At 32.2% G+C, this 14,967-nt stretch overlaps 2 protein-coding genes across 2 annotated transcripts in view; one reads left to right on the top strand and one right to left on the bottom strand.

Annotated features, from left to right (window-relative positions):
• The window catches only part of LOC123699178 (A disintegrin and metalloproteinase with thrombospondin motifs adt-1-like), a 36,252-nt gene extending 30,219 nt beyond the window's left edge, over positions 1-6,033 (top strand). The window contains exons 9-18 of the mRNA XM_045646069.1: positions 254-426; positions 692-758; positions 970-1,084; positions 1,588-1,718; positions 1,945-2,039; positions 2,280-2,445; positions 2,822-2,933; positions 3,641-3,789; positions 4,267-4,444; positions 5,333-6,033. Coding sequence (XP_045502025.1) covers positions 254-426; positions 692-758; positions 970-1,084; positions 1,588-1,718; positions 1,945-2,039; positions 2,280-2,445; positions 2,822-2,933; positions 3,641-3,789; positions 4,267-4,444; positions 5,333-5,463 — 1,317 coding nt within the window. The 3' untranslated portion in view covers positions 5,464-6,033. The remainder of the gene's footprint in view (positions 1-253; positions 427-691; positions 759-969; positions 1,085-1,587; positions 1,719-1,944; positions 2,040-2,279; positions 2,446-2,821; positions 2,934-3,640; positions 3,790-4,266; positions 4,445-5,332) is intronic.
• Positions 6,034-8,268: 2,235 nt separating this feature from the next.
• LOC123698918 (augmin complex subunit dgt3) lies at positions 8,269-14,730 on the bottom strand. The gene is made up of 10 exons (XM_045645742.1): positions 14,446-14,730; positions 14,122-14,334; positions 13,617-13,806; positions 12,840-13,015; positions 12,164-12,274; positions 11,395-11,550; positions 10,729-10,906; positions 9,918-10,132; positions 9,147-9,312; positions 8,269-8,392 (listed from the first exon to the last, which is right to left on the bottom strand). Exons 1-10 carry the CDS (start codon positions 14,625-14,627, stop codon positions 8,294-8,296), a joined length of 1,686 nt encoding a protein of 561 aa, XP_045501698.1. The 5' UTR covers positions 14,628-14,730; the 3' UTR covers positions 8,269-8,293.
• Positions 14,731-14,967: the final 237 nt, after the last annotated feature.

The raw sequence follows: 14,967 nt of genomic DNA, 5'->3' as shown, positions 1-14,967 counted from the left end.
ATCCTTAAAGTAGAATTATTTTTTATTAGACTTACGTGTTAATACATATTTAAAGCTTAATTTGTTATGTTACTTGGATAACTATGAAATTTGGTTTCTTATACATAGTAGAGCCATAAATCATGATACGAATTTCACGACGTGGATTTTTTACTGTGTCGCTTTATTAACTATTTTTTCGCTCACCTATTTCGGTTTTCGAACATAACATAATTGTACATTTAGATATTCATTTATTTTCATAATTTTCTAGTACTGCCGCGGCGGTGAATGCGTAGACCGTTGGAGTGGTACGACAACGAGAGACGGTCTGTGGGGCAAGTGGTCGAGATGGTCTGATTGTGCGTCTGCGTGTCTGCTGGACGATACACACGCGCCGGCTGCTAGTGGGATGGCGGTCGCTACCAGAAGGTGTAACAGACCCAGGTGGGAGACCGTTGCGGTGGTCTGACTTATAAGTTATACGTTTCGTAATATTATTGAGAGGTTGCACTGAACATTTTGATATAAGTACGTAATAGTATCTGTAAATCATTTGACCACGTTTCTTACAAATAATGAATTTGAATGTTGATATTATCTCTCTCGAATCATGAAATGATCTCTGTGTAGTTATAAATAACAACAATGACTTTTAGGCAAATATTTTTAATATTTATACCATGACTAAACAGACGATTTTCCATTTCAGACTGGACAATGGAAAGAAATATTGCTCTGGACACGATAAAAAATACCAGTCATGCAATGCACATCAGGTAAATGTCGTTCTACATAATATTTAAAATTTATAAATTGATATCATTATAATTTAAATTCTCAGAAAACAATATACTTACCTATATTTGCCTCATGTTATTCAATCAAGCTAATAATCTTTACACAATTCCACAATTCAAAGAATTCCACTTACTTATACAATTATTATTTTCACCATTAAATACAAATTTTCCCATAAAAACTTTCCAGTGTAACAACGTGCCAAGAATGACAGTGCGAGAATTCACAGACCAGATATGTTCTAGAGCTCGTGAAGTCGATCCAGACCTTATTGGCACTGGCTTACAGAGGATGGATGCTGATGGTAAGTCAGATTAGATTTAAAAGTTTCAGTCTTTAGTATTCTAATAATCTATACATATAATAAATCTGTAGAAGGGTCAATTCTGTACATTGAAAATATTGAAAAAAATAAATAGGCCCCCTCCTATTTATTTTAATAGTTACTGGATCGATACCAAACCCAAATATGTGATTTAAAAAATTTTTGTCTGTCCGTCTGTATGTTCAGGCATCACGTGAAAACTAACGGTTCGATTTCGATGAAACTTGGTATAATTATACTTTATTATCCTGGGCATAAAATAGGATACTTTTTATCTCGAAAAAATATGTAGAAAAAAATAAATCTTAATAAGCTAGTAATACATATAATATTAAGTAATTGTGCCAGATATTTTAAGTTTGATCCCTAGTAATTAGTTATTTTATGCCAGAACGTTTGAGTACTGAAAAAAATTTTCTTTTGTTCCACTGATATCTATATATTAACTTATGTTTTAATAAAAGTAATGAATTTTTCTTTAGATGTAAGCAGCGCATGTGCAGTGTGGTGTGATACTCGAGGTGGAGGATACAAATCTCGTGGCTGGACACTTCCTGATGGGACTTCGTGTTCCAGGATAGCTCCTATGTACTGCATCTCAGGAGTTTGTAGGGTAAGACAGGTTTAAATTTTTATACATAGATTTTTTTTCTATTATTTTTTTACAATAATACAAACATACACAAAACTTTTCTATTGTTTTCTTCCCCCTCCCTTTTCTTCCCCCGTAAAATATATTATCTATAGGCTAAATAGTCTAAATATATTTATTATTTAAGTATGTATTATTTTTTCTTACTCTCTACTTTGTCACAAGATAACTGCATTACCTTTTTCAGAAATTCACTTGTAATAGTGGAGATGATACAGAATTTTCTTTACGACCATCGGAATGCGAATGGGAAGCTTTACAGTTACAGACAGTGAAACCTTCGTGAGTGCAGATTTATATTATTTTAGTTTATGCTTATAAATATTTTCAAAATGGGTAGGAAGGGAATAAGTGTGAGGAAAGAGATAAGGACTTACTAATATTTTGATTGTGAAGATGAATGTTTGTTACTCTTTCACTTAAAAACTACTGATGTGTATAATATTTTGCAGTCATGTAATGACATTTCATGTAAATACCAAGGTAAAATAAAAGTAAACAATTTTTTTTTGTGGCTTTCAGAACAAAATCATCAGGTACTTGGCGTAGAGCAATCGGTGCAGAATGGGTCCCCACCAGTGGTTGTCACTACCGTTGCATCCGTGGTGGGAGTGGTATCAGATTAGTGCACTCGGTGTCACGGGACAGAGACAATATACAGTTATGCCACCAGGATAGGGAGCAGTCGGTGAGTTGTGTAGCTATCAGTGGCCAAACAGACAAAAAGTATTAACAATAGGAGTTGTATTATGAATGAAAAATTCGCAACCTTAACGTTCTTTAATTTATTCTGTACCAACCTACGTTGCCAGATGAACACGTTGAAATATTGTTTTAAAAACGTTTTTATTGACCTTAGGGTCAATAGGTTTCACAATATCTGTAATACATACGTCTGACAAAGAATCAGTAGTACATAATCACAGCATAGTTTTTATTGCAAATAGCTACATAATATTTTTAAGAATAAAAACATCTTGGGCAAATATTACCCAACAATTCCATAAATAAACTTTTCGATAATTGAGATAACATAGATAAATTGAGATATTAAACTATTTCAGGGATGCAGTCAAAAGATGAGCGCATACCAATACGCCACAATGGTGTGCAGCAAATATAAGGAGAGAGTTAGAAGACTGTCTGGTCTCGGCATGCAGATATCACCTGCTGTGGGTAAGTAGATAACATTTCTAAGAGATCCATATTAACATAAACAAGCCTTTTTTTTCATTCACAGAAAAGCTAATATTTACCTACAGGAAAAAACTTTGTCAGACGTTGTCATATTATCATCAGACGCGTTTTTCCTTATATTTCTAACTTATTAAGCTATTGCATAGCTTCTATCGCGGGCCTTGAGCGCGGGGACTGAATCGAGAAATTCCGTAACGAAAAAACCTCACGCTCCCCACTCCGACGGGTGGAGGTGTGGCTTGAAGGCATAGCATGCAATAGCTTTAGCGGCAGTCCCAGAGTGACACACGTCGTTTTTATTTTTTATTCAGAGCACCCAGCCTATGCATGCAGCTATATGTGTTTGCTTTATCATTTTTCTGAACTACTTACTTACGACGTACCTTACTTATTTCTATATATTTTTTCACACACAAAAGATCTTTTCTGTTACTAATAAACGAATTAATTGAAGTGAAACTTCTTTATCGGGGTTGGAAAAAAATTTAGCGTAACATTTTTTCGTTACGCGTGACATATTTCCGTTTTTCGCCATCTTTTTCTTATCCCTACCCACGCGTGATTCGACGTATTTCTGTAAAGTTGCCTATAGTAAATTATTTTTTGAAAATAAGGTAATAAAGAAGTTTCACTTCTTACGTGTGTACACTAGTATACGCACACATTTTTTTTATTCATTTATTCAGAGGAGCCAGACCGTCCATGTCGTGTAGCGTGTCAGGACGAACGAGTCCGACATCGGTTCTATCTGGTGAACGGGCAGGACGGATGGTTCCCGCTCGGTACTGCGTGTGGGAGACAGAACGCGTCCTACTGTGTGAGTGGGAAGTGTCTGGTGAGTTTGTGTGGTCTGCTAGATTTGTTGTTTATTTATTTTTAGATATATATTATTATCATTGAAAGTCTATGAAGACAGTATTATTATAGCTAGTAAGTGTGGTTTATTTTAATGAAATCTTAATATTCAGTTTACACGAAGGTAAAAAGTCATTTAAATTTTAAAATAATATTTTTATATTATTAATTAATTATTACGGAATTATTTCTATATTCCGTAAAACCAGGAATCTCAATACAATTGAATGCCGTAAAACAAAAAAATATATCAAATTCATAAATACAAAGTTTTTACAAAGATCTGACAATCTGCCTGAATGCAATTAACCTAAAAACCCAATAAATAAGTGATGACAATTGTTTTACTTTATTTTTTATTATTTTGGTCACATTACACTTGCATTACTTTTTATGCTTGTTAGTAATGTAATTATTTAATTTACCTTTTAATAATAATAATTGATATTGTTTCCAGGAGTTCGGTCCAGACCACACGCCAGTCGCAGAATCTGTGTTCACATTACCATTACTAGCTAGACACAGTTCTGTGTCGTCGAGACACAGACGCAGTTTACTACGAGACAGGATCACTGTGAAGGCCACACTCGACAGACAACAGATTGACGAAATAATTGCCAGACTTAATTTTACGAGTGAGTAATAATAAGCCTTTCTAGAGACACTTGTGTTGTTTAGACATAGACTAAAACCTAATTTTACGAGTAAGTTAAGACCAGGGATCAAAGATACTCAGACTATAAGCAGAAATAAAAAAATATATTATCGTTATTTCCTGACAAAAATACATCTTTAGTAGAAGAGCCCAGTGCCTTTATTATGTTATGTTTAAAATAGTCCGATACAGCCAAAAATATAAAACTAGATTTTAGAATACATAATGTAAAATTTCATTCAATATTATTAACGAGGTCTAAAACGTCTGGCGAAAGACGTTCTATGCAAAGTGTCTGGCAATGTTTTATATTATTTTGTTTTAATCCCTATCGGGGCTTATGGATGCGGGTGTAATAAAATATGAAATAACTATGCAAAGGTTATATTTCAATAACTAAATAAACTTATTCGTATGTAATTAATGTCTAACCTATGCGACCCATGCCTAGCGCACAAAATCCATACTATAAATTATAAATGCGAAAGTAACTCTGTCTGTCTGTCTGTTACTCAATCACGCCTTAACTACTGAACCAATTTGCATGAAATTTGTTATAGAGATATTTTGATACCCGAGAAAGGACATAGGCTACTTTTTACCCCGGGACATAGGATAGGTTTTATCCCGGAAATCCCACGGGAACGGGAACTATGCGGGTTTTTCTTTGAATGCGCGGGCGAAGCCGCGGGCGGAAAGCTAGTTGTTTATATACGAGTTACCGTGTATGCTTTCTTTGTGCTACACTTGAAATTCGATAGCTCGTAAATTGGCTTGTCGTCGCTACATCCCTATCCCTATCATTTTTATCCAGTTTATTTTGACGTTCCATACATATCTCAATTGAATAATTTTCTCATACTTGCAGATAAAATCAACGAGCACTTCTCGTACCCAGAACAGATACCAGACAACATTCAAGTGGACTTCAACAATCCCATACACATTGCGCCAGAACAAACGCTCCTGAATAAAATACCACGACCTACTTGGGATTAAATAAACAATAACTTATTATATTATTATTAATTTAAAATTGTTTAATTTTATTAAAAGACAGCCTAAAAATGCAAGAGAGAAACAGACAAAATACTTTTATGTTAGTTTCATTTAAAATAACAAAATGAAGTAGAATGGAAATGTATTAAAACTGACTTTACTGGTATGTACATAGAAAAAATATTACATTAAAATAATATTCTACCGTATTATTACGATGTGTATAAAAAATATTATAAATGTATGGACAGCAGCGAAAAATATGTATAAAGTGGTATAATGTTTTAGTTGCTGCGTGTCTGTTTTGTCTGTATTTATAAAGTATGAAAAATACATTTTTGACAAAGTTTTATTTCCAAAAAAAAATTCAAAAACGCTTCAAAAGAGAGTAAAAGTAACAAAGTATTGATTTAATAATGAAGTCCCTCACAAAGGTGCTAAAGGTTGTGCAAATCGGATCTGTCCGTATAGTCATACAAGACTGTACAATTATTGTGATTTTATATTTATTGCTAGGTGTAAGAAATGTTTATATTTTCCTATATTTTTAGAATAAATCATTTTTTATAATCTGTGTGTTTTATTTCAACCCCAGTTTTTATACAAAAGATACATAATGTTATAATGCCGCAGCCTTAGATTACAAAATAAAGTACAGATGGAGCATGACAACCGCCCGTCGCCCTTGTCAAAGAAAATACGAAATCAAAAACAAATACGTCGCTGCACCAGTGCTATAGCGCATATAGTGTCATGCAAATGCAATACGTCAAAAAGGGTTTGCAATTTTAGTAAAAAAATGCCGTCTTGTGATAATAAAACGCTGTAAAATTTGTTCCCGGAAACAAAAAAAAAAAAGATAAAACATCGTTTCACAGGTTTTCTGTAGATTATTTGGCTGATTTATTTCTTTAATACGAATAATAATTTTACAGATATGAAGGAATACAAAACTTCAACGTATGTTGCCAGTATTTTGAAAATGAATTTGCCATTTTTATTGGTAAAACGGTAAAATGGTTAAAAGATCTTCAGGGTAATGCTGTTGGATTTTTCGATCGTGAATGTGATTATTTGTATAGTGCACTAAAGGTTCATGATAATTAATAATTATTAGATTATTTTAATAAGCATAATACATTATTTTGTTACTTTTATAAAGCTTAAAAACGTCATAGTCGTTTTCGCTAGCGATTTAATTTATGTGAACTCCATGATGGATATGATGAAAATAAAATGTCCCGTATTCTCGACTAAAAACAACCGCTATTCGCATTCATATATTTTGAAAAATAAAAAATAATATAATTAGGTATTATAGTTAATATTGAAACTTTTTTTATGTAATTTATTTAATAAAAAATTGTATACAATTTTTTTGTCCATATATAACTTTAGTAACTAGGCAGGTACTTTATGTAATAAAAGAATTTAAATAAAAATTAAAACTTGACTTCTCATTTATGTATATAGCCTACGTCACTACCGCCACTAACATAATAATTCAGATCATTGCAATGAAACCTCACAACTCAAAATCGGTCCAACGGTTTATACTGCAGGGCGTGTCAAAGAAATATTATACAAATATCCATAAACTCGAAAAACATAACCCTCTTTTTAGCGTAGTCGGGGAAAAATTTGGGAAATTTTTCAATATCTGGCAACATTACACGCACACAGAAGAACCGTGTACGTACAGTGCAGCGGCGAAATGACAGCACACATAGCTTTATTGAAAATGACGATAAATTATTCGGTTTAGTTCGGCAACGCTCCATCTGTCTTTTATTTTGTAATCTAAGGCCGCAGCGTTGTCTAGTATGAAAAAGTAGAACACTTTTTAAATATTATGTTACCAAATGATCACTTACTAACTACTTATCGTAAATAACTTTTCGGGAATAATAAACCGATAACTCAATGGCTATAACTTGCCACGCAATAGACGAAGAGAGATAAAAAAGGCATATGAATGAATAAAAAAGAGAACATAATATTATATTGTTTAAAAATAATATTAATTAAGTTATCTAAACTGAATATAATTAAAATGTAAAATCTTAGCAGCATTGGATACACTTATCATATTTTTATTCTTGTTAATATTGGACATAGGTAATATGCAATAATGGGCAATAGAACAATGAATTTTTATTCTTGGTTATATAATCAAATAGATTTAGAGTATTCAACTATTATTTCACTAAAATGTTTCTATTAAAAAAATTATTAAAATCTACTTCCGTGATTCGTTTTTACTAGAATAAAATGATAATAGACTTTTATTATTATTTCGCCGATTCTTTTTTTTCACGTATGTTATTGTTAAACTTAGATTGTAAAAGTTATTAGTGAAGAAACTTTTTCGCTATCATTATAATATTTTTTATCTAGTTCTAATATGTTCTGGGAATATGTAGTGAATATTATTGTGATGTCTTAGAACTTTGTGGATTAGAGGAGAAAAATTACAAAAAAATCGTATAGATGTACTAGGATACGTAGGTTAAAGGACTTGGTTTCAAATATGGCATAACAATAAAACTATGGTATTTTATTCTCCGGGGACGGCGATATATGGATGAGCATTTATATTATTTTCCTCAGATAATAACTACCTCATATTAGTATAACTATGTATTTATTTTTAAAGGTTGTTTCAGATCATAGTTTCCACAGATACAAATTGATAAGATAATCAAGAATAGTTTCAATTTTATTTTTACCTTATTACTTAAGCGCTAGTTTGTATGTGTGCAAGGAAAATAAAACACAATTTGATAAAAATAAATATATTATACTGAAATAACTACAAAAGTATCTTAGTTCACTTGTAACTCCTAACATTTCTCATAGCTGCCATCAGTTTAGCCGGATCGGTCAGGAACCATTGCCACAGTTTCCGAAGATTATGCTTATCCCCGTTCTGAAAAAAGAAATAAGATTTAAGACATAAATAAAATTTATTCGAATACTATTTATGTGGAACCAATGTGGTTTGACATGCTACTAATAAATGCGAAAGTTTGTGATGATAGATGTATGTATGTTTGTCACGAAAATACTACTGGACGGGTTTGGATGAAGCTTTATCAGAATAACACTTGAGCTATGGAAAAACTTGATTTTGCCGCCACATAAGTACCCTAACGCACGGTTTTTTTTCGAATAACATTCCCAGGAACATGAGATGTTTTGTTTCTTTTTGCTTAGAAAAATACAAATTCGAAAAAAATCGGTTAATCTACAACAGAGGACGTTAATTTTCAATAGATATAACTTTGAACCTAAACACATAGAAATAAGGTTGAAATTTGTGTTAAACGTGATAATAAGAACGGTCGACTGTGTCATTCATTGTTATTTAGATTACTATGGTGACATTCGTATTACTTGTAAATATTCTTTAAAAAAAAATAATTACCGATGAAATTTTATTTCTTTATTAGTATTATAGCAGGATGAATTTCCGCAATGGGAAATGATGAAACACACTATGTTTACACACTCACGTCTCGAGAGCAACTGAATAGCGACGAACGCACTGGTGGCTTGGAAGTCACCTGAGTGGCGACAAGGTCACGCGTGCTTACGACTTCTAGTGTCTTGTTATTTAGATTTCTATGGTAGTGTCAAAGTGTTATTTAGAAATACCGTACTTTTGATATAAAAAGATTTACCTTAACAGAAATAAACTGTCCACTAGTCGCTACAACATTAGTGTCCACTTGCACCAACTCTTGCACCAAAGCGTGCACCATACTAGCGACATGCGTGTTGCAGCTGTTCGCTTGCTTGCTGCAACCGTCCCATATGTAGCGGCTTAGTGTTGCTTGTTGCTTCTTGCTGAAATTAAAAATGTAGGGTTGAACGTTAATATATGTTAAGAATTGACATAATTTTGTGGAATAATAATTTTAAATTAGTATCTTTCAGTTATAATATTCTCCCGCCCTTAAAAACAACAACAACACACTGTGATATAAATTTACGAATTATCAATGCTCAATCAGGTTGTACTTAACAAAAAATTACGCATTATTTTTAAATATTAATAATTTAATAGTGCTGTGGAACTTTTTACAGATTTTAACAGTAATTTATTCATTATATTAGACTGTGCATACTAAATACGAAAGATCAAAGCTCTGTAGTGTTTGTAACACCGAACTAATAACATCTAATTGTGCGTAAAATCAAAAGTGAAGTCCCATGCCCCCTAGTGGGGTAAGGGGCAGATGCAATAAACATCTTGTTTGACTGATCGATTTTCTTTAGGGACAAGAAGGTGATCAGCCTTCTGTGTCCTGCCAGACCGAGACATTTTTTTTTCTTCGTCTCCACCGGGAATCGAACCCAGGACCCCTCGGTGTTACGCTCACGCGTCAACCACTTTACCGAGGAGGTGTAAAATCAAAAGCAACAAAATAATATACCCTAAAATAACTTACAAGTGCTGTAAATCACTTTCCTTCCTCACCAAAGCATCTATAATATTATCATTAATCTCATATACACTTTTCTTCAAATCACAATAAGCTTTAACCAAAACGGCTGCATCTTTCTCAACTCCTAGTATTGAACATAGAGAGTTTAAGAGTGTATCCGATAACGCTATTTGTCTGTCTGTTTGTTCTTGCTCTGTACAAATGTCGTTCATTGATTGCTGGAATAAAAGATTAATTATTTTATATTAAACAGAAACTAAAACATTTATTTATTTATCTAGACATATAAGAGTCCTACTAATATTATAAATGCGAAAGTTTGTGAGGATGGATGTATGTGCATGTGTAGGTATGTATCTATGTAACAACTCTTTCTTAGAGTAACAACTCTTTCACGCAAATATTACGTAACCGATTATAATGAAATGTAGCACACATATAGAGGGTAACTTTAACACAAAGGATAGGTTTTACCCTGGAAATCCCACGGGAATTTACCCTCTATGCTTAATTTCATTGTAATCCGTTCAGTAGTATTTGCGTGAAAGAATAACAAACATACAAACACACATCAATCCCCACAAACTTTTGCATTTATAAAATTACTAGCTGTCCCGGCAAACGTTGTTCTGCCTTACTCTTCATCATTTAGGGGTATGAAAAATAGATGTTAGCCGATTCTCAGACCTACCCAATATGCTTACCAAATTTCAGAGGAATCGGTCAAGCCGTTTCGGAGGAGTATGCAGACTAACACTGTGACACGAGAATTTTATATATAAGATTAGGATAGTAGGATAGGATTATAACTTACAATCCTGCTAATCACAGCATCCTCCTCCTGCATCACAAAGCATCTGAGATGAGCGGCAAAGTGCAGCAACTCCTCTATAGAACCGAGTTCCCTTCGCAACGCACAGTATAAGAGTCTATCTAGTGATAGCGCTTGCTGCGTTATAGTGTGGAGGTACTTTAGATCTGACTGGATTTGTCTGAAAGAAAAAATAATAATAATAAATATAAAATATAATAGATTTTGCAATAGTTTCATTAGGCAAGTGTGTCTGTCTGTACACTAATTCTGTTTTTAATTAATTTATTTTTTCTGTATGCGAATACCTTTTATATTTTTATTATAATATTATAATATGATATCCAAATGTAGAATATGTATATGAAGTGAGTCTTCTTTGTGGTTATTCAAAAAATTGGCTGATGGCAATTATCAAGGTTTTCTTTGTATTTTTGGTGTTATTTGAACAGTTTACTGGAAGAGTTTCAATTAAATATCAATCTTCTTAATTTGGTTGTAAGCACACACAATATTTGGTATAAACATAGCTCAAAAAGTATTTTTTTAACATTTTACTTGTTAGTTACCATAAGTTTCTTGAAATGAACTTTTAATAAGCATAAATTTCATTACTATATTATTCTATTAACCTACAGAAATGAACAATAGCAAATAATAAATACATACAATCTAACAGCCAACGCAGATTTAGCGGTGGTCTCATCGGCTAAGTTTGTCCGTCTGTCCACCAGCTGTTTGGCCGCGTCCTGCAACTGCTGGTCCAAAATTGATTCTTCTTGTTCAAGCAAATCTATTGCGCTTTGTGCTTCCATTGCGTATACTCTATGAAAATATATATTGAATCAAATCAAATCAAATATATTGAATGGTGAAAAAAATATTTTAGAAAATATTAAGATGCTGTGTTTGTTTATGTTAAGTGTGTGTTAAGCTAAAAATTTTGCATCAATACGAGTTAAAAAATATGAAAAAATTGATACCTAAAAAAAATGTATTAAGCTATGAGATAGTAGGACACATACTGTGCCTGTGTATAATGTATACATATACATACATACAACTTAAAATTGGCAAAATTAAGTCAATCACAATGCCTTTTAAACTTTTTATTAAATTAAACAATATAACATGGTTCTTAGCATAGAACATTTTCGTTTAAAAATCTCCTTAAATTGTTATTTGAAAAAACAGAAATATCCATTCATCATTCTTATAATACTTCTATTATTTATATATTAGAATAGCTCTGCCCCGCGGTTTTCCCGGCATTGCTCCAGTCTTATTGGTTCTAGCGAGATGATATTATATAGCCTTCCTCGATAAATGGGCTATCTAACACAAAAGGATTTTTCAATTGGATCAGTAGTTCCTGACATTAGCAGGTTCAAACAAACAAACTCTTCAGCTTTATGATATTAGTATAGATGACACTCACGTAATTTGACTGGGATGGACATTATTGTAATTAGCAACAAGGGCTAATTTCGCTTGTTCTCCACATAACTCCGCTTTTGTTTCCACATACGCTAATATAGCATCTAATAACCTGTAAATATCGAATTATTATAAAATAGAAATTTATCGACAAATATAAGTAATAAGTTTAATAAACTGTCTAGATGCAAATCAAACTTCTTCATAAATAACTATAGAAATAATTTAACGATAGTTTGGTTTGTTTTTTATTTTTTGCAACTAGAAATTCATAAAATTCTAATTTTATTTATCCATCAGGAGGCAAAGAATAGCTTAAAAACTTAGTAACCATTTAACTGAGGTTAAAGATTAACCTTTTTATGATTTTAAAAATACAGTCAACAATGTCTACATGGGGGTTGTTGAAACAACTAATAACATTGGAACAAATAAAAACCGCATAATTAATTAAGTAAATAATCACTACATAGTATAAAACAAAGTCGCTTTCTCTGTCCCTATGTCCCTTTGTATGCTTAAATCTTTAAAACTACGCAACGGATTTTGATGCGGTTTTTTTAATAGATAGAGTGATTCAAGAGGAAGGATTTAGTATATAATTTATTAGGTTTTAGACAAAGCCTGCGAAGCCGCGGGCGGTAAGCTAGTGCAAAATAATGTTTAAGTCTACAAACCTATTCTCCATATTCTTAGCCTCAAGAAAATGAGCCGAGCGTAAATCTTCCTCCTTTATAATATCACTACGTTTCAGTTTTTTAGTGACATATAGATCAAAATGTGACCTAAACAGTGCTTGTGATTGACGGTAAGGTTCGAAGGGACCATATGCAAGGAATCTTTTAGATATTTCCTGTAAAAATTAAAAACAAATTTGAATTATAAAAGTTTTGTTAAAAAAAATGAAATAAACAACAAATTGCTATTACAAAACCTTTATAGCAATTTTGAAGATATCTTTAAGATTAATCATGAACATATTTTCTATAATTCATATAAATGATTAGCAATAATATAATAGACATATTGTTCTTTTGGTGACAATAAGCTTTGTTTTAACACGCATTAAATATGATTTCATGGTAATGCTCTAAAAGCCACATGTTCTGTTATCGAGTTTTACTGTAATATCACTACATAGTATAAAACAAAGTCGCTTTCTCTGTCCCTATGTCCCTGTGTATGCTTAAATCTTTAAAACTATGCAACGGATTTTGATGCGGTTTTTTTAATAGATAGAGTGATTCAAGAGGAAGGTTTTTGTATGTTTTAGAAAAAGCGGGCGAAGCCGCGGGCGGTAAGCTAGTTGTATTTATATTATACATTTCTGCTTAAATTATAAACAGAAATATGTACATACATTAATTTTCTATGTCTACTTTTGATGTTTATCTGCATTGAATAACATAGTATTAAATTTTTCAACTATGCAATTTAAATTATGTTAAGTGTACCTTATCCTCATAACAATTGCCATACACATCCAGCGCTTCTCTGACGGTATCCATGACTTCACTTGTAATGCTCTCCACTTCCTCAGCAAGTCGCAGGCAGTCCTGCGCCAGGGTGGCTCCATCTTCAGAGCATTGCTGTTCAGCCGCTCGCAGTTTTGTTGTGTCCTTGTGTAAAGACTCTTTTGTGGACCTGAAATTAGTCTCATCAATGGACTATGTATGTTTATATACTTAATACGAAAGTTTCTTTCTAAAAATCGTAAAAGAAGAAGGCGAAGTTATTTATTCATTTTCATATTTTGTAATTATAAGCACAGAAGTACATTTTCAATGTAATGTATGACTTCACTTTAGAAAAAAAGCACAAATTTCAGATGTATAAAGTTGTGAAGAAAAAAGAAGACGTGTATTTTAACATATTAGTTTTCAATGAATATACTGGTTTTAAATGCTGTTTATTTTAAAGTCTATAAGTTTTTGTTTTGCTATAATGAATTGAACTTACTCATTGTGCCTAATCATATCTTTAATTGCTTCTTCCTGTTTCTCCAATAAATCCAATCGTTCTTTTTGCATTTTTATATCCAACTGAGTGTCTTCAATAACATCCAAATTCCCTGGTAAGCAAATTCCTTCATATTCCTGCTGAATTTCTATTACTGTTTTCTCTAATTCTTCTATGGGCATAAGCATACCGTTTCTTTCGAGTTCTAAATATCTGTAAATTAAAAAAAACTTGAAGTTTGAACAAATTATTTTTGAAGACTACTTGAATGTTTTGTCAGAAATTTTACGGAATACAAGAAGCTTATTATGTTAAAGACATTACCTGCATTCTTCACGGGCACTTAGTGCATTATTTGCATCTAAATTCTTATACATCCACCTCAAAACGTCAGAAAAATCAGGATCGTTCAACATCCATTCAAAGGATTTCTTATACGTCTCTACACCTAAACTGTGTAAGAACGGAATAAAAGCATTATCAGTTATTTCATTTAATTGGTTCATTGTTGCTTGCAAATCGTTTTATCTAGCCTTAAATGTAAATAATCCACTTTTTTATATTTTTATTGCGTGAACAACTTGTGAACAACAAACGTTATATTTCAAATTTCAATCAAATTTCAATTCGAATTCCGAACTTCAACAAATTAGACGTCAATGAAACAAACCCACTTTTTTATAGCTACGTCTGAGCATGGATACAAGTTTATTTGGTCCGTATTCAATAAAGGTATAGACTATTTACTATCCTAATGGATTTGAATCCATATTGACGAAAAATTTATTATTAAGTTAGTACCACAGGTTAGTACTAGGTTTATGGTATTATCCTCATTCTTAGATC

This window comes from Colias croceus, chromosome 17 (assembly GCF_905220415.1).
Source record: "Colias croceus chromosome 17, ilColCroc2.1".
NCBI lineage: Eukaryota > Metazoa > Arthropoda > Insecta > Lepidoptera > Pieridae > Colias > Colias croceus.
The sequence above is the reverse complement of the archived record's forward strand: the minus strand, read 5'-3'. Positions and strand labels throughout refer to the sequence as shown.

Bases quoted from the DNA above. Each gene is read 5' to 3' on its own strand.
- LOC123698918 (XM_045645742.1), bottom strand. From the start codon at position 14,627: ATGAACCAATTAAATGAAATAACTGATAATGCTTTTATTCCGTTCTTA. The intron at 14,335-14,445 runs GTAATGTCTTTA...TTTAATTTACAG, and splicing joins AGTGCCCGTGAAGAATGCAG to ATATTTAGAACTCGAAAGAA. The intron at 8,393-9,146 runs GTAAATCTTTTT...TTCTTTTTTCAG, and splicing joins GACAGTTTATTTCTGTTAAG to AACGGGGATAAGCATAATCT.